Source organism: Gopherus flavomarginatus, chromosome 7 (genome assembly GCF_025201925.1).
Source record: "Gopherus flavomarginatus isolate rGopFla2 chromosome 7, rGopFla2.mat.asm, whole genome shotgun sequence".
Lineage (NCBI taxonomy): Eukaryota > Metazoa > Chordata > Testudines > Testudinidae > Gopherus > Gopherus flavomarginatus.
In genome coordinates, this window is record NC_066623.1 from 105,501,799 (window position 1) to 105,527,862 (window position 26,064).

The 26,064-nt window shown below is 41.7% G+C and overlaps 1 protein-coding gene across 1 annotated transcript in view; it reads left to right on the plus strand.

Moving 5' to 3' along the window:
• The window catches only part of SLC1A7 (solute carrier family 1 member 7), a 96,800-nt gene that overhangs the window by 39,158 nt on the left and 31,578 nt on the right, over positions 1-26,064 (plus strand). The window contains exon 3 of the mRNA XM_050962442.1: positions 10,918-11,133. Coding sequence (XP_050818399.1) covers positions 10,918-11,133 — 216 coding nt within the window. The remainder of the gene's footprint in view (positions 1-10,917; positions 11,134-26,064) is intronic.

The window sequence follows — 26,064 nt, forward strand, 5'->3', positions numbered from 1 at the left end:
ATCCTGTCCTCTGACAGTGGCCAATGGCAGATGCCCCAAAGGGAATGAACAGACAGGTTATCATCAAGTGATCCATGCCATGTCACCCAATCCCAGCTTCTGGCAAACAGCGGCTAGGGACACCATTCCTGCCCATCCTGGCTAATAGCCATTGATGGACCTATCTTCCATGAATCTATCTAGCTCCCTTTGGAACCCTGTTATAGTATTGGCCTTCTCAACACCCTGTGGCAAAGAGTTCCAGATGTTGACAATGCGTTGTGTGAAAAAATACTCTTATGTTTCTTTTAAACCTGCTAGCTATTAATTTCATTTGGTGGCCCCTTGTTCTTGTATTATGAGAAGGAGTAAGTAACACTTCCTTATTTACTTTCTCTATACCACTCATGATTTACCTCTATCAAATCCCTCCCCACCCAGTCGCCTCTTTTCCAAGCTGAAGTCCCAGTTTTATTAATCTCTCCTCATACAGAAGCTGTTCTATACCCCTAATAATTTTTGTTGCCCTTTTCTGAACCTTTTCCAATTCCAATATATCTTTTTTTAGATGGGGTGATCACATCTACACTCAGTATTCAAGCTGTGGGTGTACCATGGATTTATATAGAGGCAATGTGATATTTTCTGTCTTCTTATCTATCCTTTTCTTGATATTCCCAACATTCTGTTTGCTTTTGACTGCCGCTGCACACTGAGGGGATGATTTCAGAGAACTATCCACAATGACTCCAAGATATCTTTCTTGAGTGTTAACAGCTAATTTAGACCCCATCATTGTATATGTATAGTTGGGATTATGTTTTCCAATGTGCATTACTTTGCATTTATCAACGGTATATTTCATCTGCCATTTTATTGCCCGGTTACCCAGTTTTGTGAACATAAGAACAGCTGTACCGGGTCAGACCAAAGGTCCATCTAGCCCAGTATCTGTCTACCGACAGTGGCCAATGCCAGGTGCCCCAGAGGGAGTGAACCTAACAGGCAACGATCAAGTGATCACTCTCCTGCCATCCATCTCCATCCTCTGACAAACAGAGGCTAGGGACACCATTCCTTACCCATCCTGGCTAATAGCCATTTATGGACTTAACCACCATGAATTTATCCAGTTCTCTTTTAAATGCTGTTATAGTGAAATCCTTTTGTAGCTCTTCGCAGTCTGTCTGGGACTTAACTATCTTGAGTAATTTTGTATCATCTGCAAATTTTGCCACCTCACTGTTTACCCCTTTTTCGAGATCATTTATGAATATGTTAAATAGGACTGGGCCCAGTACAGATCCCTGGGGGACCCCACTATTTACTTCTCTCCATTCTGAAAACTGGCCATTTATTCCTACCCTTTGTTTCCTATCGTTTAACCAGTTACTAATCCATGAGAGACCTTTCCCTCTTATCCCATGACAGCTTATTTTGCTTAAGAGCCTTTGGTAAGGGAAATTGTCAATGGCTTCCTGAAAATCTAAATATACTATATCCACTGGATCTCCTTTGTCTGCTTGGTTGTTGACCCCTCCTCCAAGAATTCTAGTAGATTGGTGAGGTATGATTTCCCTTTACAAAAACATGTTGACTATTTCCCAACAAATTATGTTCATCTATGTGTTTGACAATTTTGTTCTTTATGATAGTTTCAACCAATTTTCTCAGTACTGAAGTCAAGCTTACCAGTCTATAGTTGCCAGGGTCACCTCTGGAGCCCTTTTTAAAAATTGGCATCACATTAGCTATGCTCCAGTCTTTTGGTACAGAAGCTGATTTAAATGATAGATTACAGATGACAGTTAGTAGTCCTGCAATTTCACATCTGAGTTCCTTCAGAACTCTTGGGTGATTATTATCAGGTCCTGGAGACTTATTACTGTTTAGTTTATCAATTTGTTCCAAAACCTCCTCTAATGACACCTCAATTTGGGACAGTTCCTCAGATCTGTCACCCAAAAAGAATGGCTCAGGTTGGGAATCTCCCACACATCCTCAACAGTGAAGACTGATGCAAAGAATTCATTTAGTTTCTCCGCAATGGCCTTATCGTCTTTGAGTGCTCCTTTATCATGTCAGTCATCCAGTGGCCCCACTGGTTGTTTATTAGGCTTTCTGCTTCTGATGTATTCAAAAGTAATAGCAAAAAATTTTTTAGAGTCTTTAGCTAGCTGTTCTTCAAATTCTTTTTTGGTCTAATTATATTTTTAGACTTCATTTGCCAGAGTTTATGCTCTTTTCTATTGTCCTCATTAGGATTTATCTTCCACTTCTTAAAGGATGCCTTTTTGCCTCTCATTGCTTCTTTTACTTTGTTGTTTAACAACAGGGGCTCTTTTTTGGTTCTCTTACTATGTTTTTTAAATTGGGGTATACATTTAAGTTGAGCCTCTATTATGGTGTCTTTAAAAAGTTTCCATGCAGCTTGCAGGGATTTTACTTTTGGTACTGTACCTTTTAATTTCTGTTTCACTAACCTCCTCATTTTTGTGTAGTTCCCCTTTCTGAAATTAAATGCGACAGCGTTGGGCCACGGTGAAGTTTTCCCCGCCACTGGGATGTTCAATGTAATTATATTATGGTCACTATTACCAAGCAGTCCAGCTGTATTCACCTCTTGGACATGATCTTGTACTCCACTTACGACTGAAGAGGGGACTAATGATTAAGGCACAGGACTGGGAATTGCAAGACCTAGGCTTTTTTGTAAGCTATGCCACAGACTTTACGTGTGACCTTCAATACGACACTTAGGGCCAGCTTCTTTCCCCCTTACTCGTGCTGGGCCTGATTCTCCACTGAATTGTACCTTGTGGAGTAATTTAGCTCTGTGAAAAGTGAATGTAGAATACAATCATTTTGAACTGGTTGCATTTTGCACTCACTTTGCACAAGGTGCAAGAATCAGCCCTCTTGAGTAGTGTGACTCCACAAGTCATTCTAATGTGAGTAAAAGTGTTAGAACTGGGCCCTTAACCTTTAAACATCTGCTTGCCTGTGTGTAAAATTAAGATTATAATAAAGCGATATTTTGAGGCTTCATTCACTAATGTTTTAAATACATTTGGGATTATCAGACAGAAGATATTCTACATACATGTAAAATTACTTTATCATAACAAAGAGAATTTTTTCCCTCCAGTTTGGGCCTTGGACCTCTGAGGATGATATTTCAGGCCATGGGCCAAATCTTGAGAGGTGCTGAGCTCCCATAGCTTCCATTTATTTCAGTGTAAGCCGCAGGTGCCTGGTATTTCTTAGGATCTTATGCCATACAAGCCACAATGGTTAGACACCATATGGGAGAGTTAAAGAGGGACTTTCTACCTTGTAACGTGGAATTTATTTCCTCTGTGGTTCAAAGCCAGAAACATAACATTAGTTTAGTGTGTGCAATGTAATCAGTTTTCATCTAGAAGGTTTAGTTGGCAAGCAGAGGGTAAATCAAAAGCCAGAGCACAACTGCTGACTCTTAGAAATAAAACATATTAAGCTGGCTATCTGTGTTGTTCCAAACAACCCGTATTTCCAGAAACACTCTGACCATTTACCAAATGGGTTGCTTCCAAATACTTTGTCATCTTGCCTTTTGATCTTTTCTTTGTTCTGTTTAACTGAATTTATAATAAATCTGTTAATATTTTAACAGGTAATTTACAGTAATTTAAACATTAGCAGGCATTTGTATTCTAATGTAAAAGCATCAGTTTAACTCTTAAAAGTATCTCATCTGTGCTCTAACAATTTCAAAGTATGATCAACAGCAACGGTGATTTTTAAAGTTTTGTAAACCACAAAAAGCAGAAGTGTCAGAAATCAATTATTAAAGGTAGAACAGAGAGAGACAGCACTGATTTGCTCCTCCCTAAAGTCCATTTTAAAACTCCATTTCTGCTGAAAGGCCTATAAGGAAGCAGACAATATATGGTGGTTTAGGTGACAGGCACTTGGAGAAAGCGATTCATGTGACACTAAAACTAAAAAAAAAAAAAGGAAAATATGCATAAATATAAAAATATAGATTCATATAAAATTGAATTGTCTCTTCTGCCTCCATCCTTTGTATGCCACTTGTTGTCTTGGATTTAAGCTTTTCAGGGCAAGTACCATGGCTGCTTCTTCGTTATTTGTATTACAGTAGTGCCTAGAGGCACAAAACATGTGTCCATGTCAGCACCCAAGTCATAGGTAGTCTTGCCTAGTGGCTGGAGCAAGAGTCCTGCCTACCAGTTAAGAGCTGAATCCAGCAGGGGTGAGTCCAGAAGGGAAGCCCAAAGTTGTAGTCAGGTATCAAGAAACCAAAGCCTAAGCCAAAGGGTTAATCTGAGCCACAGTCAAAAAACATTGTGTGTGTGTGTGTGTGTGTAAGTGTAAAGGAGTAGGGGGGGGGGTCAGTAATGACCTGGACCGAGAACCGATCTCCCTCTAGAAGTTTTCTCCATTCTTCACATGTTACCTTTATCACCAGTAACTTCTTGTCTTAGATATCATAATTCTTCTCAGTGGCTGTTAGTTTTCGTGAATAAAAGGTGCAGGGATGGAATTGTTTATGAGAGCCAGTATGTTGTGACAGAACGGCTCCAATGGAAAAGTTCGAAGTATCTGCCTCTATGGTGAAGGACTTGGCAGGATTCGGGTGTACTGAATGGGAGCTGAGGTAAAAGATCTCTTTAGCTGACCAAATGCAATCTGTGTCTCTGATGACCAGACGAAAGTGGACCCCTTTTCAAAAGAACGCAGTTTTCAGGACAAAAAGGTGGGAGAATCCTTTGATAAAACCTATGAAATTGGCAAACCCAAGAAACCACTAAACTTTTGTGGCATTCTACCTGGAGATGGCGGGAACTCGATTGTATCAAACTCAAATTTCTCTAGTTTGTTGTAAAGATGGTTTTGGCAGAGTGTGTTGAGAACATGGGCTCTAATGCTTGCGCAGCATCTGGTTTTTGGAAAGAATGAGAATATCGTTCAAATAAATAACACAAACTGGTCCAGTATGTCCCAGAAGATATCACTGATTAAATGCTGGAACATCACTGGAATATTACATAACCGAAAAAGCATAATTAATTATTCAAAATGCCCATAATGGGCATGGAACACAGTCTTCCATTCATCTATTCTGTAATTTGGACCAGTTTGTATGGCCCATGAAGGTCCAACTTAGTAAAAATCTTGATCCAGCAGAGCCCCCCTAAAGAGTTTGTTAAGAATTGGCAAGGGATAGTAGTTTCAGACCGTCACTCTGTTCAGAGCTCGAAAGTCAAAACAGGTGCGTAAGGTTCCATCCTTCTTTGCCATGAAGAAGATTGGAGGAGCCTGCACTAGAGACCTGGAAGGTGAATGAATCCTTCTCCAAGTTCTCATGGAGGTACTCCTGGAGCATCTAGAGTTCAGGTTCTGAGAGAGAATATTTGCAGCCAAAGGGATTCTCAGCTCTGGGTTGCAGGTCAGTTGGACAATCATAACCAGGATGGGGCAGCAAAGTATCTGCCCCCCTTTTAATTGAAAACATCAGCGTAATCCTGATATTTCACTGGGATCCCTGAAGCTATCAAGGTGGTCACAAGGATGGTGGTGGTCACCTTCAGTTTACCTCCTTTAGTCTCTGAATTCTCAGAGAGGTGGTGACAATCGTGGGGGTTTCTGGTCCGGAACATTGCCATCAATTTTATCTCCCAAAGCTGAGTCTCAATGTGAAGCATGACATGCCTGGTCCCCAGTGGATATGCAGATTGTGGGAGATGAGCCAGGGAATGCCGCGGATAACAGAGGAGTGAAGTGTTTGGATGAGATAGAGCTCTAGGATCTTCTGCTGACCCTGGAGCATGGTAACAAGGCTTTAGGCTATGCCATCTGATGAGTAACTGGGCCAGAGGAGAGGAGGGATCAACAGACTCCACCAAATAGGGAATGCTCGTGGACTGAGTTGGAATATAGTGAACCTGGGCAAAGTTTAAGTTGATGAAATTGTCAGAGGCCACAAGCACCTTCAGGTCAGCCTCCAATATGGTGGAATGTTGTAGCCAGAGGGGTAATTGCAGAGTGCTGGCATGGTGTCCATCAAAAGCCAGGGTGCTGGTAGACAAGAGGTGGAAGGTCCTGGAAGGGGGGAACATAGGTTCAGCCTAGACCCCCCTATTGGCTGAGGCCTGGAGGCTTTCTGGTTGACACACAGCTCAGTTCTTAGCAGAGCATCCCATAGCATAGTGTCCAAATTCGCCACAATACAGGCCTGGGCCCAAAGCACAAACCTAGCCCTTCTCTGCATCAGAGGTGAGGTTGAAGCCGACTGATCTGTCCAGGTCCCCATGATGAGAATGTGGAAGAGAGTTGGGAACTTGACTCTCTCTCCAGGTGGTGTTTAGTCAGGTGTCCAGCACACAGCTTGACCCAGGTGTTCAGGTCACGTGGCAGTTCTACCCATGCTAGCTCTTCCTTGATTTCCTCACTTAACATGTGTCGGAAATAGTAGTACTGCATTAGTGTTTGCTGTCAGGTGCTGGAACTCTGCAGCTAACATGCTGATCAACCTGTTCCCCTAGCATGGTCCCCTAAGTGTGCTGTTGGCAGACAGTGTGCGATTCACATCACCTAACACAATCACCATGGCTTAGATGAACTTTTCATAAAGAGGGCTAAAAGTCTCCAGGAGGGGAGATGTCCAGGCCAGCACCTCCCCAGGTAGCAAACAAATAATAAGTCCTACTTGGATCTGATCAGTGGAGAGTGACTGGGACCAAAATATGAACAGGATCTGGCATAAGTTCATGATGCCGCAGAACTTTTTACGGTTCCTCTCAAACTTGTATCCAGCATTGGAATCTCCGTAGAAGCTGGGGCAGCCGATTTGGGCATGATGGCTTGAGCCTGTAGGGCTTCAGTTTGTATCAGTAAGGCCGTAACCTGGGCCTGTAAGGTCTGCAGGATTCCCACAACATCTAGCAGGGAGATGAATGTCTCTGCAGAATCTAACTGAAAGGCAGTCTGGCCCCTTACCTGCCCTCGTTCAATCTTTGGGCTGCTTAAACTGTCGGCAACCGAGTCATAGGTGGTCTGGGCTACTGGCTGGAACAAGATCTGGCCTATCACTTAGAGATGAATCCAGATGGGGCGAATCCAGGAGAGAAGCCAAGGGCCATAGCCGGACATCACAGACCAAAAGCCTAAGCCAAAAGATTAACTGAAGTCATGGTCAAATAGCACAGCGGGGAATCAGAGCCAGAGTCAAAAAAGAAGCCTAAACTGAAGGGTTAAGCAGAGTCACAGTTAGAAGGTGGAGCTGAGGTTCTCAGCTGAAAGTCAGAAAGATGCTGGGGGCTGAAGCAGGCAGGCGCAGGTCAATCAGGGCCAGCTGCACTCATTAGTTTGCCAGGAGATTGGCTGTGCTGCAGCCTAGGCCCCTGACAGTCTGGTGTAGTAGAATACAGTCCATGCCCAGAAGATCTTACAATCTAAATGGATAAGACACAGAAAGGGCAAGAGAGGAAACAGAAGCACAGAGAAGTGACTTGCCCAAGTTCACACAGTTGGTCAGTGGTAGAGCCAGGAATAGACCCAAAGTCTTTTCATCTAGTGCCCTGTCCACACCAGAGAACACATCTTTCTAGTTACAGATCAGCTAGCCATGGGATCAGTGCCTCCCTCTACCTCTGTTTGTCCAATACCTAACATAAAGGACCCTTGAATCTGCTTAAGGGCTTTGGGTGGCACTGTAATATAAGTAACAATAATTAAAAATGGTGACTGGTGTGAAACTAGAGAACTGGTTGTATGTTATAGAGCCATTTGAGTTTTTCCTTTTATTGATGTAGCTTGACAGGAGTCAGTACATTTATGTGTTAGATTCAAAAGGTGTAAACCAGCATTTAGGGCACAAAGGCAATTTCTCAATCTTCTCTAGACAGGGTGATCATCCAAAAATGATTTGTTCATATTTTTGCAAATAAAGGCACACAGTTCAGTTCACTCAGATTTGTAGGATCAAATTGTTCATGGGTATTCCGACAATGACAGGGTATTTGTAAAAATGTTCACAAATCAAGAGGTCCATGAATTTTTAAATTTTAATTATTTGGAATTGATTTATTCATTAGTCTTGTTTCAGTAACTGCACAGAATCAATATCATGTGACTCAGCTGATTAATCATATAATGATTAATGATACAAATGGCAAAGATTCGAAGTGAACTCAGTGAATTCTTAACAAATACATTTGGAAAAAAAATCAGCAACAGTTTGCAAATGCTGTTAAACTGAAAAAGTTGCTACATTTGTAACCCGGCTTTGGAACAAATGTGCATCTTCTTGATCAAGCCATTTCAATCTTCTTCCAGGGGCCATTTGACAATTAAAGGTCAAATTCTGCTCTCCATTACACCTCAGAAAATGGTATAATTGTATGAACGTAATGGAGAGCAGAATTTGCATCTAGTAGTCTAATTAACATCAAAATTATTCTGCATAAAACGACCCTGTGAAAATTAAGTTAAATTTTGCAAGTAATCTAACTTTTATAAAATAGTTTTTTGTTTGTTTTAGAACAATATTCACCCTTTCTCCCCGCAATACTGCTCTGCACTGATAACAAAACATGCCAGACTGGAGATTGGCAAAGCTGAAAAACAATGCATTTTCTTAATTAATCTACTGGATAGCAGGAACCTGAGTATTAAATCCCACCACTATTATTTCATTCAATCTACTATTAAAGTTAAGCTGCACTTCAGCTCTAGACAGCTTCACCAACAGTACAAGAAGAAGGAGATCCTGTAAATATCAAGAGTTGTCTGCTAATAAATAGTTACTTGTGATGAAGGATTTGACAAGCAACTCTCCATAGTGATAACAGCTGCATGAAATGGTCACGCTAAAACTTAACATGTTGTACTGCTCCTTTCTCTTTTGTAAACTGTGCTCTATATTTAAAAGCAACTAGAAATTGTTTTAAAAATTAAACATTAACCAAAGCCAAATGAAACACTGGTGCTTCCAGGTTTATTAGTAAATTGTAACACAGCTTGGGATAACAGAACTCTTCATGATCCTGGGCCTAACTCAAAGTAGTGCTGAGCAAATTTAGGGCTAGATGATGGCCTGTCTTATGTGCCTGTGCATGGAAATTAGGAGGCAGTGAAGCACTACAAAGGCTGCTGTGTGATGTTGGGGGCTTTAAGAGCCTCTGCTCTCCCCTCCCACATAGGTGGATGGGCAGGGTGGGTATGGGCTTCACTCTCCAATCTGCGGGACAGTGCAGCTACACCAGGTCACTGTACCAAGCAGAGGGCTGGTACAATGTGTGACTCCATCACTAGAGTAGGAGGAAACTGGGAAGCAGGAGTCACAATCTGCTTCCTGGTCTACTCTTGGGGAAGCACAACAACACACTGCCCTGACATAGGGCTCATGGCAAAGCCCTCTTGAATCTTTACACTTCTATGTAAAAAACAGACACAATTACATGGCTAGGTTGCACATTTGGTTACCACAGTTGCTTCTGCAAATTGTCATTGCACACACAAATAGCCTGTTAAACATATAACTGACCTTTTTTTATGTAACTATCCAGTTTGCCTGTGCAAGCAGAGTAAATTCATGTACAAGTCAGGTGCCAATTGCACACAATTTTTCCATGGGCAATTTTGAAAATGGGTCCTTTGACATTCATAGTGCAATCAATATGTACTTATTTTACTTGTGCCAAAATAGACATGGAGCTTTGAGGCTGAGAATAAGGTGATACCTTACTGGAATGGCTAAACCGAATATCTCCTGTTAGTTTATTTTTTCACCAATAAAGTAACAAACTGCTGTGGTCAGTTTATTCACTCAGCAACAGTAATTTAACCACATATTAGTAATAACCATAAGTTAAGCATTCTGAGTACTAATCATAAGTTAATAGTCTCTGTATCTATTATCGGTACTTATGATGTCCATTACCATAGCAGCTAAGTGACTCACACTCGTTAATGGATTTAAAGGTGGAAACACCCAAAAGTGAATGCACAGTGTCACTTACAGCTTATAGGAAAGAAGAGCAGCAAAACAGTAGAACAATGTAATATTAGCCAAAAGGGCCAAGGGGAATGAGAATGGATTTTAGAAACATATAGAGGGGGAAAAACTAGTAGGCAGAAGTATGTCTGTTTAGAATATGAGGCAAGGGATAAAATTCATGGTGACCCAGGAACAGCGGAGGGGATTGGAGAGTGAGCCCATCCTGCATTCACGCTGCAGCAGCTCCTGTCCCACAGGGCTGGCCTGGCTCCTGGCTCCAGCCCATTGGCTCTCATGTGCCAGCAAGGTCATCCCCACTATAATGCATCAGCCCTCTCCTTTCCTGGCCCTGACACCACTGGATGGCCTTCCCCAAGCTGGGCTGTGGTGAGCCAAAAGGTGGTTAGGCAACAACCCAGGTGGCAGCCTCAGCTCTGCGGCCTACGGCCAGGGTTAGGGTCAATATTTCAATGAAGATGGGTATGTCTGCATAAATTAGTAGTCTTGATAATCAAAGAAGTCGTAGGTGTCCACCAATCTAGCCACTCACTCACAGCAGTGATTTGATTTCCCAGTGCTGGAACCATATGTAACCCACATTACCAGTGTGGCTCTGTCTCCTGCTAGTTGCTAGACCATGCATGGAGTTTTGTGAAACTGCTACTTCTTTCAAGCTACTAGGATCTGTCTTCATTTGCTTGAGCGGTAGAGGCACATGCTTTTAGATCCAGAGGTCCCAGGTTCAGTCACCTCTGGGGACTGAATCTAGGACATTTGGATCTAAAAGCTCCTTCCAGAAGCATCATTATATAGGCACTCAGGTGGACACAGATAAATTAGAATAATTAAGAAATTAGGTTTTACATTGTACTAATTATATGCAAAAGATACTATATGTTTTGTGTGGTTTTTTGTGTTTGTTTTTTCTACAGCTTAATGTCTGGACTAGCAGCCTTGGATGCCAAGACTTCCAGTCGATTAGGCATCATAACCGTCACTTACTATCTATGGACAACATTTGTGGCTGTGATTGTGGGAATAATTATGGTCTCCATTATCCATCCTGGTGGAGCAGCCCAGAAGGAGAACACAGAAGAGAGTGGAAAACCAATTATGAGCTCTGCAGATGCACTGCTAGACTTAATTCGGTAACTACATTCATTCTTCCTGCTTTTTGAAGGTAACACGTTGCATGTTACATAACAACATAAGGAGCCATGGCCTTAAGAATATATTTTGAAATCAGTGATGATCCTTTTAAGAATATGGGAGAAACTAGATCTAAAAACAATACCCCAAAATAAGATTATAAAGGTAAATAGGGAGCGCCTATTTAGGGGTGGCTCTAGGTATTTTGCTGCCCCAAGCACAGCAGGTAGGTTGCCTTAGGCAGCTTGCCTGCGGGAGGTCCCCGGTCCCACGGATTTGGTGGCACGCCTGCGGGAGATCCGCCGAAGCCGCGGGACCAGCAGACCCTCCGCAGGCATGCCGCCAAAGGCAACCTGCCTGCTGCCCTTGCGGTGACCAGCAGAGCGCCCCCTGTGGCTTGCCACCCCAAGCACGCGCTTGGCGTGCTGGTGCCTGGAGCTGCCCCTGCTCCTATTTACCCTTTCTCATACTTGACCAAGGAGACACCCAATGAAATGGAAAGGCAAACAATATTAAACTGAAAAAAAAAAGGAAATATTTTTACAGAATTCATAGTTAACTCATGGAACTTATTGGCACAATATGTTTTTGAGGCCAAGAGTTTAGTGGGATTCAAAAAAGGATTAAAATTTTATTGTTTTATTGGTCTTTACCTCACTTAAGATAAACATCTACTGGATAGTGGACAGTAGTTAGTTTCATGGTTTAGAACAGAAGCATGCCGCAGCCTAATTTGCTCAGGTTCAAGTCAAATTTAACTTGCACCTTTTCTACTCTGGGCACAGGACTGTAAGTGCCATTGGTACTAATTTGGGGTCATTGCACCTTGGAGAACTCTGGATACCAGCTGGATGACTCTGTCACTAATGTAATATCATATATGACTTATTTGTGATATAGAGGTCACATTGATGTCTTATTGACAAGTGGACAAACCCTGCCTCACAGCTTGCAGGGGTCATAGGTCTGCTGCCCAAATTTCCCCAGATCCTGCTCCCAACCTCACATGCAGTAGAAAGACACAAATTCCACCGCATCTGAGTCTGGTTTACTTGTAAACCAAACACGATGATGTCATATTTTTTTCAGGGAAGAATCAACTCTAAATATTCAAATAGTCAAAGCCTGAAGTCTGCATACAAGCATTCGAGATTTATTCACACAAGAGCTTGGAGAAAGTGAAATTTAAAATTGTACTTGCAAGTGTTTACACTAGAATACAGAATATTTTTCATGGACTGAGACATGGCTTGACCCGAAGAAGGACAGAGTTCTCAAATCCCTTCACAAAATCCATGGCACAAGGCAATTAAGCTAGTCAGATGAACCTGTCCACATCATTTGTTTCTTGGCTTGCACTCACACAGATGCTCAATTATTTTATGGAAATGTGATGAGATGTAATTGAGTTTAACCTCTGTATCCAACCAATAATAGAACTGTCTTTTTAAAAGTCTATTTATTATTCCAAATGCTCGGCTTTATGTGCATCCACCACAAATAAAATCCCACTTATTAAAAGAAAGACTGTTAATAAAACAACTGCTGGAAGTGAGTTTCCTGTTTGCTACATACTGTGGGTGAAATCCTGGCCCTGTTAAAGTCAATGGCAAAACTCTTGAATATCTATGAGGAAGACTGGATTAAATGTAACAGCGTATCTGCTGGTTTGAGCTAGAAGAGTTGATCCTGTAGTAGCTGAATGCTAAATCGCTTCCATTCCCAGCTGGAGACAGTCTTTAAATCATACAGGAAGCACCTGGCATCCTGCAAATAAAGAATGCTAATGAACAAGAGAAATGCTACATAACTAAGGTTTTGGATAGAACTTGCTCTGTATTTTTAATACGTTTTAAAAGTGCTCTTGAAAAGTGCCATGTTGATTGCTTTGGGATCTGAAGTCACAGAGACCATCAACTCATTTCATAAAGTGTAAGTCTCCAAACAGATGTCCATATGGCGATGTCTTTTTTTCTCCTTTCTTGATAACTATAGAAAACATCACCATCCTGCCTGTCACTCAGACCTATAACCTGGTCATCATCTCTCTAGTCCCTACATCCAATCTAAGTCTAAGTCTTGCTCTTTCTTTCTACATAACCTCTCTAAGATAGAGTTTTTCCTATCCATCCACAAAGCTAACTCTCATCCTGGCTCTCATCTTCTTGCCTCCTGACTATGGCAATATTCTTTTCTCTGGCCCTGACAAATGCAGTCTTTACTTACATCCATTCAGAATGCTGTGGCAAAGATCATTTCCCTAGCCTATCGCTCTGTCCACATTCCCTCATCTTTGCATCCCTCCACTGGCTCTCCTTTCTCTATAGCACCAAACATAAGCTACTTCTCTTCACTTTATCATCTCTCATCCATTATCGAGAGGTCAGCTCCCACCTCCAATCGTCCATGACGCCAGCCTTCATCGCACACCTTTACATTTTCAAACAAGCATCTTCGTGCTGTCTCTCAAACTGTCCGTCATGGTTGGGAGGAGCTCCCCATAAATATCTGCAAAGCTACCTCATTATCCTCCTTCAAATCTCTCCTTTGCCATGATGACTACAAAAAAACATGACAAGGGTTGGGCCAGTGGTGTGCTGAGATTACCCTGCCTATTACGCTGACCAGTATTGTCTCACTGTTTTCTTGTACTCTCCTATTGGTCTGTCTGTATCCATCTGTTGTACCTTGTCTTATACTTAGATTGTAAGCACTTTGTTGTTTTGTTCTATTTGTAGAGTGCCTCACACAATGGGGTGCTGGTCCATGAATAGGGCTCCGAGGTGTTACAGTAAGACATTTAATAAATACTACTAATAATTAATAATAATGTGAGCCAGTCGCCGAGAGGAGAAAAGCTCTTGATGCCATTACGTGTTTCCTGAGACAACTAGTTCATGCAAAGCTAGTTCTATACTATCATTTTTCTGGATCTTTGAATTTCAAGTATTAAAAATCTGAAATGTAGCCATCACAGCCTTGTAAGGATGTTACTAAACCAAAAACAAAACACAAGATGTGAATAAGAAGGAAATGTAAAATCTATATAGAATGTAAACTTGTTAGGGCAGGAGATTATATTCACGCCTGACTGTAAATTACCTACAACTTATAAAAACCAAGAGCTAATGAGAATAAAAATGGTAATCTAATCATGTGAATTTAAAAGTTTTAGAATTATTGGATAGAGATTGCAGAATTGTCCCCAACTAGTCTCATGACTTTCTTCTTGTCTTACCCTAAATTGTAACTATATACACCTCTACCCTGATATAACTGTGTCCTCGGGAGCCAAAAAATCTTACCACGTTATAGGTGAAACCGCATTATACCGAACTTGCTTTGATCCGCTGGAGCGTGCAGCCCCCACTCCCCCCCCCCCGAGCGCTGCTTTACCACATTATATCCGAATTCGTGTTATATCGGATCATGTTATATCAGGGTAGAGCTGTATATAAGCTCTCTAAACGTTATCTGAACAGTAGAACTGTTTTTTGGTAAGTGCAGAAAACTGGGTTCTATTAAAGTGTTTCTATCTAATGAAGCTTAGCAGGCTCAGATATCATCTCTACAGCCTCTCAGTAAAAACAAAACTTGGCTTTGTCCTTAATGAAAGTTCATATCTTCCTTTTACTACCTCTAGAGATTGGATTTGTTCAGTTGTATCCTCTGCCAATGAAATCCTACCTCTGTCATACTTCGTCACTTTATTACTTAGTAAAGAAAGAACATCAAACGTATTAAATGGACATTCAGAAGAGTAATGAGGCAAAAGAGTTAGGGTATGTCTACATCTACAATTTTGCAGCGCTGGTTGTTACAGCTGTATTAGTACAGCTGTATAGGGCCAGCGCTGCAGAGTGGCCACACTTACAGCAACCAGCGCTGCAAGTGGTGTTAGATGTGGCCACACTGCAGCGCTGTTGGGCGGCTTCAAGGGGGGTTCGGGGAACGCGAGAGCAAACCGCAGGGAAGGAGACCTGCTTGCACGGGGGTTCGGGGAATGCGAGAGCAAACCGGGGAAGGAGACCTGCTTCCCCGCGGTTTGCTCTCGCGTTCCCCGAAGCCCCCTGCAAACCACAGGGAAAGAAAACCTGCTTGCTCGGGGGTTCGGGGAACGCGAGAGCAAACCGCAGGGAAGGAGACCTGCTTGATTACCAGAGAGGCTTCCTCAGGTATGCTGCGATACCTGCTTATTCCACGGAGGTCAAGAAAAGCGCTGGTAAGTGTCTACACTTGATTACCAGCGCTGGATCACCAGCGCTGGATCCTCTACACCCGAGACAAAATGGGAGTACGGCCAGCGCTGCAAACAGGGAGTTGCAGCGCTGGTGATGCCCTGCAGATGTGTACACCTCCTAAGTTGCAGCACTGTAACCCCCTCACCAGCGCTGCAACTTTGTGATGTAGACAAGCCCTTAGAAGCTGTCAAGGTCCTTTAGCATCAGTTACAAGGCATAAAGCTTTCTGATGGCCAGGTCTAAATATACCATGATTTATATGCTTTAAAAGAGCATGCTGTGTAACTCCTACGTAAGAAGAATGTGACAGGTAAAAAGGTCTGAGTTCAATGGCTGTAGTGATTTTCTGATATTTTGTCTCCCTGTTTGAATTGTATGAACGGTGGCACACACGGTGAAGTTGGGAGAGAGGTGTAGAGTCCAGGGAGTTTTTGCAATTAAGACTGAAGAAATGATGTGGAACATGTACTGAGGCAATATAGCCACTGTCATTTCTTGGAATTTCCTATGCTACAGGAATCTGGAAATATTCAAAAGAAAGAGCAAAAGTAATAGAAGAGATACAGACCAACCAGACTTGAACAGGAGATCCTGAGCTCTACCGCTCCTTCCATTTTAAAAGACAGAGAAGGGATGGGAAAAAATCTCTGGATCTGAAATAGTAGCTTTGTTTTTTCTTACAGATCCAAAAATGGAAGATGCCTGTTTTCTGAGTTGGATGTAGCACAAAGTGGCAGAAGTCTCACAAGAACTGTTGTTCTCATGGGATTTTAAGATAACTCACAAGATGTTGATACCTGAACCCTATTGCTGCTTTCTTAACACTCACTTAAACCTAACCTAGATCCTACCTCAAACACTGCTGTCTGTAGCCATCAAGAAAAGACCCCCGGGGCAATCTAGTCCATCCTCATGCCAGGGCAGGAGCTCTCCCTGATACAGCTCACCCTCTTTCTTTTCCAATGTACAGTTGCTGGGGGCCAACTAAGACATGTGATTCATGAGACAAATGCAAGTCTGTAACTATACTGGAGATGCTTAGCAAAGCCGGTATTTCAGGTCAGGTCTGCACTACAGACTTTTGTCGGTCGGGGTGTAATAAGGTGTAATTTGTGACAGACATAGCAGTGCCAGCAAAGGCTCCTAATATAGACATTGTTATACTAGCAAAACCTGTACTTTTACTGGTGCAGCTTATTCTAGCCTCCTGAGTAAAATAAGCTATCAAGGCAAAAGCACAGTTTTACCAATGTAAGCTGTTTCCACACTAAGAATGCTTTGTCGGTATAGTACCCCGGTATAGCTATGCTGGCAAAGCACTCCTGCTGTAGACCTGGTCTCAGTCTCTTTCAATGTAATTTTATTTCAAGTTTCAGACGTGTACATATTTACACCCTATTGTCTTTAATGTTTCTAATGTAAACTCTAAAAGGCATCTGGGAGTGTTTTCTTTCTTTCATACTTAGACTCTAAGCTCTTTGGGGCAGGGACTGTCTTTATATAAACATCTATCTAAGGGACTTCTATGGCCCCATTACAATAGTATCTGAGCAGCTCAGTCTTTAATGGAAGTATTCTCACAACACTCATGTGAGGTAGGGAAGTATTATTAGCCCTATTTTACAGGTAGAGAAATATGGCAGAGAGAGACAAAGTGACTTGCCAAAGGTCATATGGAAAGTCTGTGGAAGAGAAAGGAATGTTCTCTGTTTGTACAGTGCCCAGTACAATTGGATCTAGGACTGGGGCTCCTAAGCACTAGCACAATACAAATAATGAATAATAAGCAAGGCCCTTTGGCTTGGTCTTTCGTTACAACAAATGATTTTTTGGGATGAAATTTGGTAGGCTCCCCAGGAAATATGAATGGAAAATTAATCAGTCATTTTTGTGTTACGCAAGAGAAGAGGGGGAAAATATCCACTTTTTAAAATTTCAGATTTTGAGTGTCTTTCCACTTACATAACTCAAAAATGGGCCAGATTTTCAGTAATTACTTCTGTGCACAAATCAGGTGATTTAAATGTTACCTTTGCTAACTGCAGGTAGTTGGCAAATGTAAACGAATTACAGGTATACTTATTTGTACTTGCAAAATTGGAAGTCAGATAGAAGCCTATTTAAAGGTGAGCTGCCATGGCAAAAAAGAAAAGTAGTCCTCTTAGTTGCTGTATGATGCTAAAGAAGACTTCCAAAGAGCTTTTATTTTTTTAATTAATTAATTTTGTCTAAACTTTTTGTTCCCTGCTCCCTTTTTAAGATTTGAAATCTCAGGTCTTGACTTGCCTTTTCTTGCTGGAGGAGTGGAGAACTAGAGAGAAAGTGACATTACAAATGTTTGAAACCAGGGCTGCAGTTTTCTCAAGAGATGGGAGACAGTTAGTCAAACTGTTTAAAGCTCTGTGTTTTTGTTTGTCTTTATAAAAGCCTTATTAACTCAAACTTCTGGCAAATGGTTGAGATAAAAGCTCTGTAATAATCCCACCTCCTTCAGCTGAGGACTGGGAAAACTGAGATGAAGGATGGCTCAGAGAATAGGGTGACAGCCTGATGCTTGTGAAACCCAAGTTCAGTTCTCTGTTCACCCATCCTCTCAAGGGTTTTGTGAGGATCTATATATTAAAGACTGTGAGACACTTAAATACTACAGTCACAGAGGCCATATAACTACATAAAATATCAAAAATAACATTGACATCATCATAATTGGCTGACATTTAAGCTCTCATTCTAACTCCCAGCCCTCCAGCAAAAATGGGTAGGTCAAAACTGGAAATTCCTGATCTAAAGTACCAAACATTTACAAGAAAAAATTAGGGTGTGGGCAAGCAGGAGGATTTAGAATTTATGAGGCTACCTTTATGCATCACAAAAGGAGTAATAAATGGCAACTTTTTCCCCCTTTTGCAGGTCACCTTTATAAATCAGGCCCTTAAAGTTTGGCATGGTGCACTATTGTCAGCGATCTTTTCTTGAGTTTTGACGTGTATGGTTTTGAGACAGTACCTTTCAGAATGTTCTAAGTGCTTTTTTAAAAAGACAAAGATGATTGCTTTCTTCAAAGAAATAAGTATGTGTAATCCACTGTTGAGTGTTTTACTTGTTCCTCTCAGTGCATCATTCCAGACAGGTGTGTGTTTGTCTGGCTGTGCGCACATTCAAAGCCAATGTAAAGCTGAACCAGTTAAGCAGTACCCTGCATGCTGTGGGCAGCCCTCCCTCCGCTAAAACATTTCTGTGATCAAAAATTGTGTGCAATACACGTCTACCAATACATCTGTCCAACAACCGGTATACAGAGCCCAATCATTTAACTATTAGGACCATATATTCACTAGACAAGCTGCATAAAAAATTTGCAATAAATTTGGGGCTAAACACTCAAATGCAAAATATCAACATCAAGCCCAGTGTTTAAATCACCAGTTAGTATTCATGCCTCATCCTGTTGTCATTATCGTGTTCTTTCACTTACGAGATTAAATCATGTTGCCATTGAAATCACGGGATCTTTGCCATACATCAGTGGGAACAAGATTTGTCCCATAATCTTAAAAAAACCCCACAACTTTAAATGATTTAGAGTCCTAGACATCTTAATAGGCTGCCTCCCAGTTTTGCATGTAAGGCTGAGTATGTCTTCAAATTTCTGCATGTGCCCTATTCATTAGCTGATTGCAAATGCAGGATTTGCATGCATTTTTATTCCTGTTCAAGTCTAAACAGACATCATGCCATTGTGATGTAATCTGGCTCAAAAACACCAAATAAAACAACTCAATACACTGAGGGTCAATTCTGATTGACCTACACTGATGGGCAACTGGGAGGGTAAGTTAGTGCAGGCTTTATCCCCGGACGTTCATGAATACTGCTAATTTAATAGGAATTAGAAGCAGACAATTGGAAACAGGGTACATCTACCACCAAGCTCGAGGTGTAGTTTCCAACTTGAGTAGCCACATGCATGCTAGCTTTGGTTCATTTGGAACGTTAAAACCAGAAATGTAGCAGTGGCAGCACAAACAATGGGACAGGCTAGCCGCCCTGAATACTGTCCCACCCGGGAGATCTACCGGGGATGCTATTCCAAACAAGTAACTGGAAATGACACCTCCAGCTCAAGTGTAGGCATACCCTCAATCAGACTGGCCAGTTTTACTCAAGAGAGATTATTTACATAATTAGTTTTTAAGAGGATATAAATAATTTAGGGTGGGATCTGTTGCCTTCACTGGGAGCAGAGCTAGGCCAGCCCTGAGGTCTTTTGAAAAACTTACCTTAAGTTCCAAGCAAGACACTTATAGATTCTACTGAAATTGTGTTTCTTCAAACGAGGCAAGAGAGCTTTATTTCTTAATATTTACTGTAGTTTGGAGAAAGCAGAAATCACACTTGAATCTGTTTACCGTGAGAGCTGAACAAGATACTAATAAAAGTTGGCATCTGCAATAAGATTTTTTAGAGCCCATTAAAATACCAAAGGGATTAAACTATGATTGAGTTTTTTTATACCTCGACCTACTATAATGAGTCACCGGCATGGAAATCAATGTATATCTTTAATGGAAATACCTGTTAACTCTATCTCATTGCAAACTACCATATGTCATTCATTTCAGACCCACTTTAGCTCTGTCCCACCCACTCAAACCTGGTATTAACTTCTTTTTTAGGACGATAAATGACTTGAGTCTTTATTTATGTTCACTCCTATGCCACTCAGACTGTGAATATGCCCTTTGCTCAAACTAGTCTGCTAACTGCACAAGGCCTTGTCACCCCCCCGCCCACCCATTCACCCCTGCATGGTTTTCTCCCACCTAAGGGGAAAGAAAACTCCAGGATGGATAATCAAAGAGGTTTCTCTCGCAGAGTTTCCTCCTCCTCATTCTGTCATGGGTATGTGACTTACCCTTCTCTCCTGAAAAAGAAGCAGAGGGGCTGTCTCCCAAAACCAGCAGGTCCCAGGGGATTCACAGAAGCCAGGCCCATCTGAACAGAGCCCTTGTGCCTATGCAGGATCTCTCTGCTGTTTGAGAGCACAGTGCCTGAAGGAGCTATGCAGGCAGGACATCCCCTACAGCCATAGACTGGGTAAGTTAATGGTGACTATATGCTGCAGATAGTAGGTGTGCCTTCTCCCATGCCCTGCAGCCTGAATTTCACAGGGCTTCTACAGAGAGAGAACAGTGCTGTGAAGGTGTTACTGCCAGGCTGTTCCCCATCTCCTGCCCACCAGGATCTCAGCCTCTTTTATTTGTGGAGATGAGAAAAGTGCCTATAGCTGAAGCTGCAGCAGGGCAGGCTGGTGGAGTTACAGCCCCCAAACTGGAATAAAGAATTCCTTCTCTTAAACAGGTGCAAACATTTTCTGGTGTAGAGGAACTTGTTTACTAAATAGCCTTGTCACGCCAAGACCCAGATGAAAATGAGCTGTGCCTTTCATGAAGCTATCCCAGTGAGTCGGCATTTAGCTCAGTCTATTATCCCACTCAACTAGCACCTTTATGGATTTTCCTGGATAAGCACTTTTTGTGGGGGGAGGCGGGGGAGGAAATTGCTTTCTCTCAAAAATGCTTTTCTGTCAGAAAGCCACCATACTGTCATCTTCCTTATCTGAGCCTAGTCTTCTCTGAGAGTAACAGGATGACAAAGTTCACTCCACGCTGGTTCCAGAATAGTGTGCAACAATTTCATTCTAATGAAGGGGAAAAGGGTCGTGTTTCAGGGTAGAGCATTTCCATGGATGTGCGTGCTGCTCTGATCTGGGAAGAGGCAGGCAAAGCACAATTGGATCCATTAGGCTGAGCCCCAATTAGTGATTTTTATATTCTATTAGTGTCTTTTATCACAGTAATGAGGATTTTAATACCGCATGAATTCTGAAAAGCCTGTTGTCCTTTTACTGAAGGTGTGAGTGTGGGAGAGAGTGATATTATCTAATAGGATTAGACAATAGAGATGAGCGCTGATGCGCAACTATCATCCTCCCATGGGCACTGAAATGACCGATTTATTTTATCATGGTGGGCCAAATTCTGCCCTCACTTTCATTAATATAAATCTAGACTAAATCTAGACTAAATCCACTGACACAAGTGGAGTTATTTGGATTTACAGTGATACAACTGAGCACAGGATTTGGCTCATTCTGAGGAAATTATAGTATAGTCAGAAGTCAGTGGAGTTATTTCAAATGTTCACCAGTGGAACAGAGAGCAGAATTTGGCCCATTCTGTCTGGGAGCGCAAAGTTGTAAAATCTCATTCCATGGGCAAGTTAGTGATAGAAAGGTAAGGGAAATGCCATTTGATTTGTAAAAATCGACAGAATTTCATTGGTGTCCCCCTCTGTGGGACAGCAGGGGGACTCACTGACCCCCTCGGCTGCCACCTGCACATCCTCCATTGGTGGAAATTCTCATAATATAGTGTTGTTGGAAATGGATCGAACCGGGTGTCATTCAAAAGCCCTTTCTCCCACAAATACAATGGTACCAAACATGACACAGCTAGAAAAATTATATAAATTGTTTCCATCAAGAATCATACCACTGAGTTTATAGATAAGGTTACTTATTTAAAAAAACCCAAAAACAACCAAAAAAAAACTTAATCCCACATCACTTTCAGGTTCTGGTATTATTATTTTTATGCCCACCTGTGGGCCATGAAGGCCAAGAGTTATGCTGGGAATTTAAGAAATAATTTAAGCATTTAGTTCTATTTATTTAATAAACTTGGCAACATTTATGGTCGGAGACAACAATGAGTCGCTCAAAATGATTAATTGTTATTTGGTAAGCACTGACAAGGTGTTTGATTCTACTTGTAATATTGAAAGACACAGTCCCTGCCTTGAGGAGGCTACAGACCAATGTCCCAATCCTACATTAAGATCCACATGGCAGATTGTTATGCCTGTGCAGAGTTACCACTGAAGTCAATGAGTCTTTGGGGGTGCAAGACTCCTTGGATCAGACTGCACTATTGGAACCACAAAGACAGGCAAAGCACAGATTGAGAGACTGAGAGGTTAGGATAGCTCATAAATTTAAATGTTGTAATATGTTGAGTTAAATAAAAGTGCCAGGGCTCTAAGCTATACTAAACCCTCTGCAGCAGTAAAACTTTCCTTAAGGGGGAATTTCGGTTCAGCCAGGAGTGGCAGGCCTCATGGCCCCTGAGGAAGCCATGTGGGAAGGGATGCTCATGCCCTCTGCAGATATCACAGGCAGTTCTTGGGACACTCACAGATGTAGAAGATTGAAGCCTCTGGACATTCCATGGTAAAAAAATTCAAACCCTACTTCCCCAATTAAAAGAATCCAAGGAGACCTAAGAAGCAGAAACTTGCAGAGTTTCCTGCCCCCATTTGAGAAATCTCAATGTACAGTAATAAAATGTGTCCCTAAGGCAGGTGTTTGTCTGGAGTTTCTCTGGAGATCTGATCCAGTCAACAAACTCCCATTCATCTTCCCTGACCATACGCCATGGTGATATACTCCTTAGCATTATTCCTTGTTAGTCCATGAGATGTACCTTTTGTGAGCTGTACTTTTGATTTTTTTAATTAAGAAAGCTGAACTTTTGGCTAATAGTGGATTTTCCCAAGCCAAGTAAAGCAACTTAAAAAGAAAAAAGCCAAAGCTTTGGCAAACATATTCAGGTCAACTCCCTTGCACTAGATCATTTGGGTGGCTTTAGCAAGGCCGGTCTCAAAGAATGATCAGAATGGATGACAATATATTATATAATATTGGAAGAATTCCAGACTACAGTATTATGAGGACCAGTTGTAATTCCTGCAGGATAAAGAATTATTAAAAAATAAAATGCTTTAATCCTCCATGAATTTGGCTAACATTTAATCTAGCTACTAAACATGATATTTCCTTTCTCCAGCAGTCTGAATTTGATCTTAATGCTATTAATTAGGACTGCAGTATTGAGGCAGGAGACAGAAAGCACTATCAATTCAATTCACATTACTATCTGAAAGCTACAGCCTATATGTTTGGTTCATGTTCAGAGAAGGATAAAAATCCTCAATGAGAATCTATCCTTGAAGATTAATTCTCCATCACACAGCATGTTATAATTAATCACAGTCAGACTACTTTGCACTTATACAGCACCTTTTATCAGATCATCTCGAATTGCAAAACAAACATTAATTAAGATAGGGTGTCCTTAACAATCTTAGGGCAGAATCCTTCACTGGGGGGAGGGAAGGGATTTATATGGTGGTGGTGAGTTCTTTTAAGTGTTTCCCTCTCCCCACCACCAGGGCTGGCACTTCCATTTAGGCGACAGGGCACCAGGATTTGGGAGGGCGGCATTTTGCCACCCTCAGCAGCAATTCGATGGCAGGGGGTCCTTCTGTGCTCTGGGTCATCGTCAGCAATTCTGCGGCGGGTCCTTCACTCGCTCTGGGACCCGCCGCCGAAGTGCCCCGAAGACTGGGAGCGTGGAAGGACCCCCCCACTGCAGAATTGCTGCCAACGACCGGGAGCGCGGAAGGACCCCGCCTAGGGCGCCAAAAACCCTAGCGCCGCTCCTGCCCACCACTTCCACACCAGCCCTTCCCAGATCCAGCTTCCAGCAGCTACTCTTCAAGTAATTTCTGATCTCAACCCTAATTTCTGATCTCGGCCAGGCCCTTGGAGAGCTGGGATAAGGTGCTGTCACAAACTGATGTAAAGGTGACGTGCAGCTGGGTGTTGTCTGTATATTGCACAGTTTTGGGCTCATACTGGAAATTTGATCACAGAGACTCTCAAGTATTTATGGGGCTTAGATGTGACTAGAGAACTAAATGCTAAATCTCAGTATTCAGGCTTTTGTGTTACTATCACTGGAGGTGAAAACTCACAGAAGACAGCACAGTGTTTACAATCACAGCCATTGCTTACAATAGACTACTGTCTGTTATACACAGTGACTGAGTCAATAAGGAATGGACTTCAGTTAAACCAATAAAAAGCACTCAAACTGAAATTAAAGTGTCCCTCATCTATAAAACAGTGAGAGTCTGAAGCCTGGAAGCTGTTTTTCCTACACTAATGCGACACAGAATGTTCTTATTGCAACGCTACCAAATAGCAGGCATGTCCTACTGCACAGGGCCCTCAGTTCAGGAAAACACCTCTATTCAGGACAGCAGTTAAATATGCACATGCATGAGTACACTCCTGAGTAAGGATGGACAGCACACGTGCTTAAGCGCTGGCCTGAGTTGGACTTGCAACAGAGAAGTCCTTTGTTTAGTGAGCATTATAGCCACATACAAACTGAACATGAATGCATAAGATTGTGCTAGAGTATTGCTCACTTCAGGCTTATAAGTTTCAGGATGAAATGAAATCCATTTAAAAAATAATCTTGCCACATTTTAAAATTCCTGGGAATTGTTTTGTTCCCCAGTATTATAGAAAGTTCTTGGTTTTGTGGTCCTTTTGTCCAGCAACAGAATTCTCACTGGTGCCTGGAGAGGGCATTCTTTCCCTCTTTCCTTAAAACTAGAAGTCTTTCTAAACGATATTTTTTAGCTCAAACAGAGGATATAGACTCAATGAGGAAATTAGTGAGTAAGATTCTATGACCCACATTACCTGGGAAGTCAGAGCAATAATAATAATGGTCCCTTCGAGACTTAAAAAAAATCTATGAATCTCATTCTGAGGCCCTAAGTGTGAGGTCTCTCTTTTGCTCGCACTCTCTCAGCAGTGGTGGAGGGTGAAACTCCTGATTAGCATTTTTCCAAAAGACACTGGTTTTCTGCCCATGAAAAAGCCTCATAAACATTAAAATAGTGACCATTTTAAAGAAATTGTGCAGCTCTGGTATAGAGTCTTTTAATCAGGAATCAGATCCTCCTTTTGAAAAGCAGTCTGTTCTTGGTAAAGGGAACAGACGTCAGAGTCTGCCCCACTTATAATCATAATGGGATTAAGTATCAGAGGGGTAGCTGTGTTAGTCTGGATCTGTAAAAGCAGCAAAGAATCCTGTGGCACCTTATAGACTAACAGACATTTTGGAGCATGAGCTTTCGTGGGTGAATATCCACTTCGTCAGATGCATTTCCACTACATGCATCTGACAAAGTGGGTATTCACCCACGAAAGCTCATGCTCCAAAACGTCTGTTAGTCTAAAAGGTGTCACAGGATTCTTTGCTGCTTTTACATAATGGGATTAACAGAAGTGTGGCAAAAAGTATTATTATTATTATTATTAACTATTACTAATCATTATTATATGTATTATAGTAGTGCCTCAAAGCCCAGAAGTAGATTGAGGGTCCCACTGTGCTGGGTGGTGTCCTGAAAATCTTACAGTTTAGAAAGACATAGCAGGAGTGGGAGAAAGAAAATATTAATTATTATTATATTATTAAATATGAGTCAACAGTGTAACATGGTTGCAAAAAAAAGTAAACATCATTTTGGAATGGATTAGCAGGAGTGTTGTAAGCAAGACACAAGAAGTAATTCTTCCATTCTACTCCATGTTGATTAGGCCTCAACTGGAGTATTGTGTTCAGTTCTGGGGGCCACATTTCAAGAAATATGGGGACAAACTGGAGAAAGTCCAGAGAAGAGCAACAAAAATAATTAAAGGTTTAGAAAACGACCTATAAGAGAAGAGTGAAAAAATTGGGTTTGTTTAGTCTGGAGAAGAGAAGA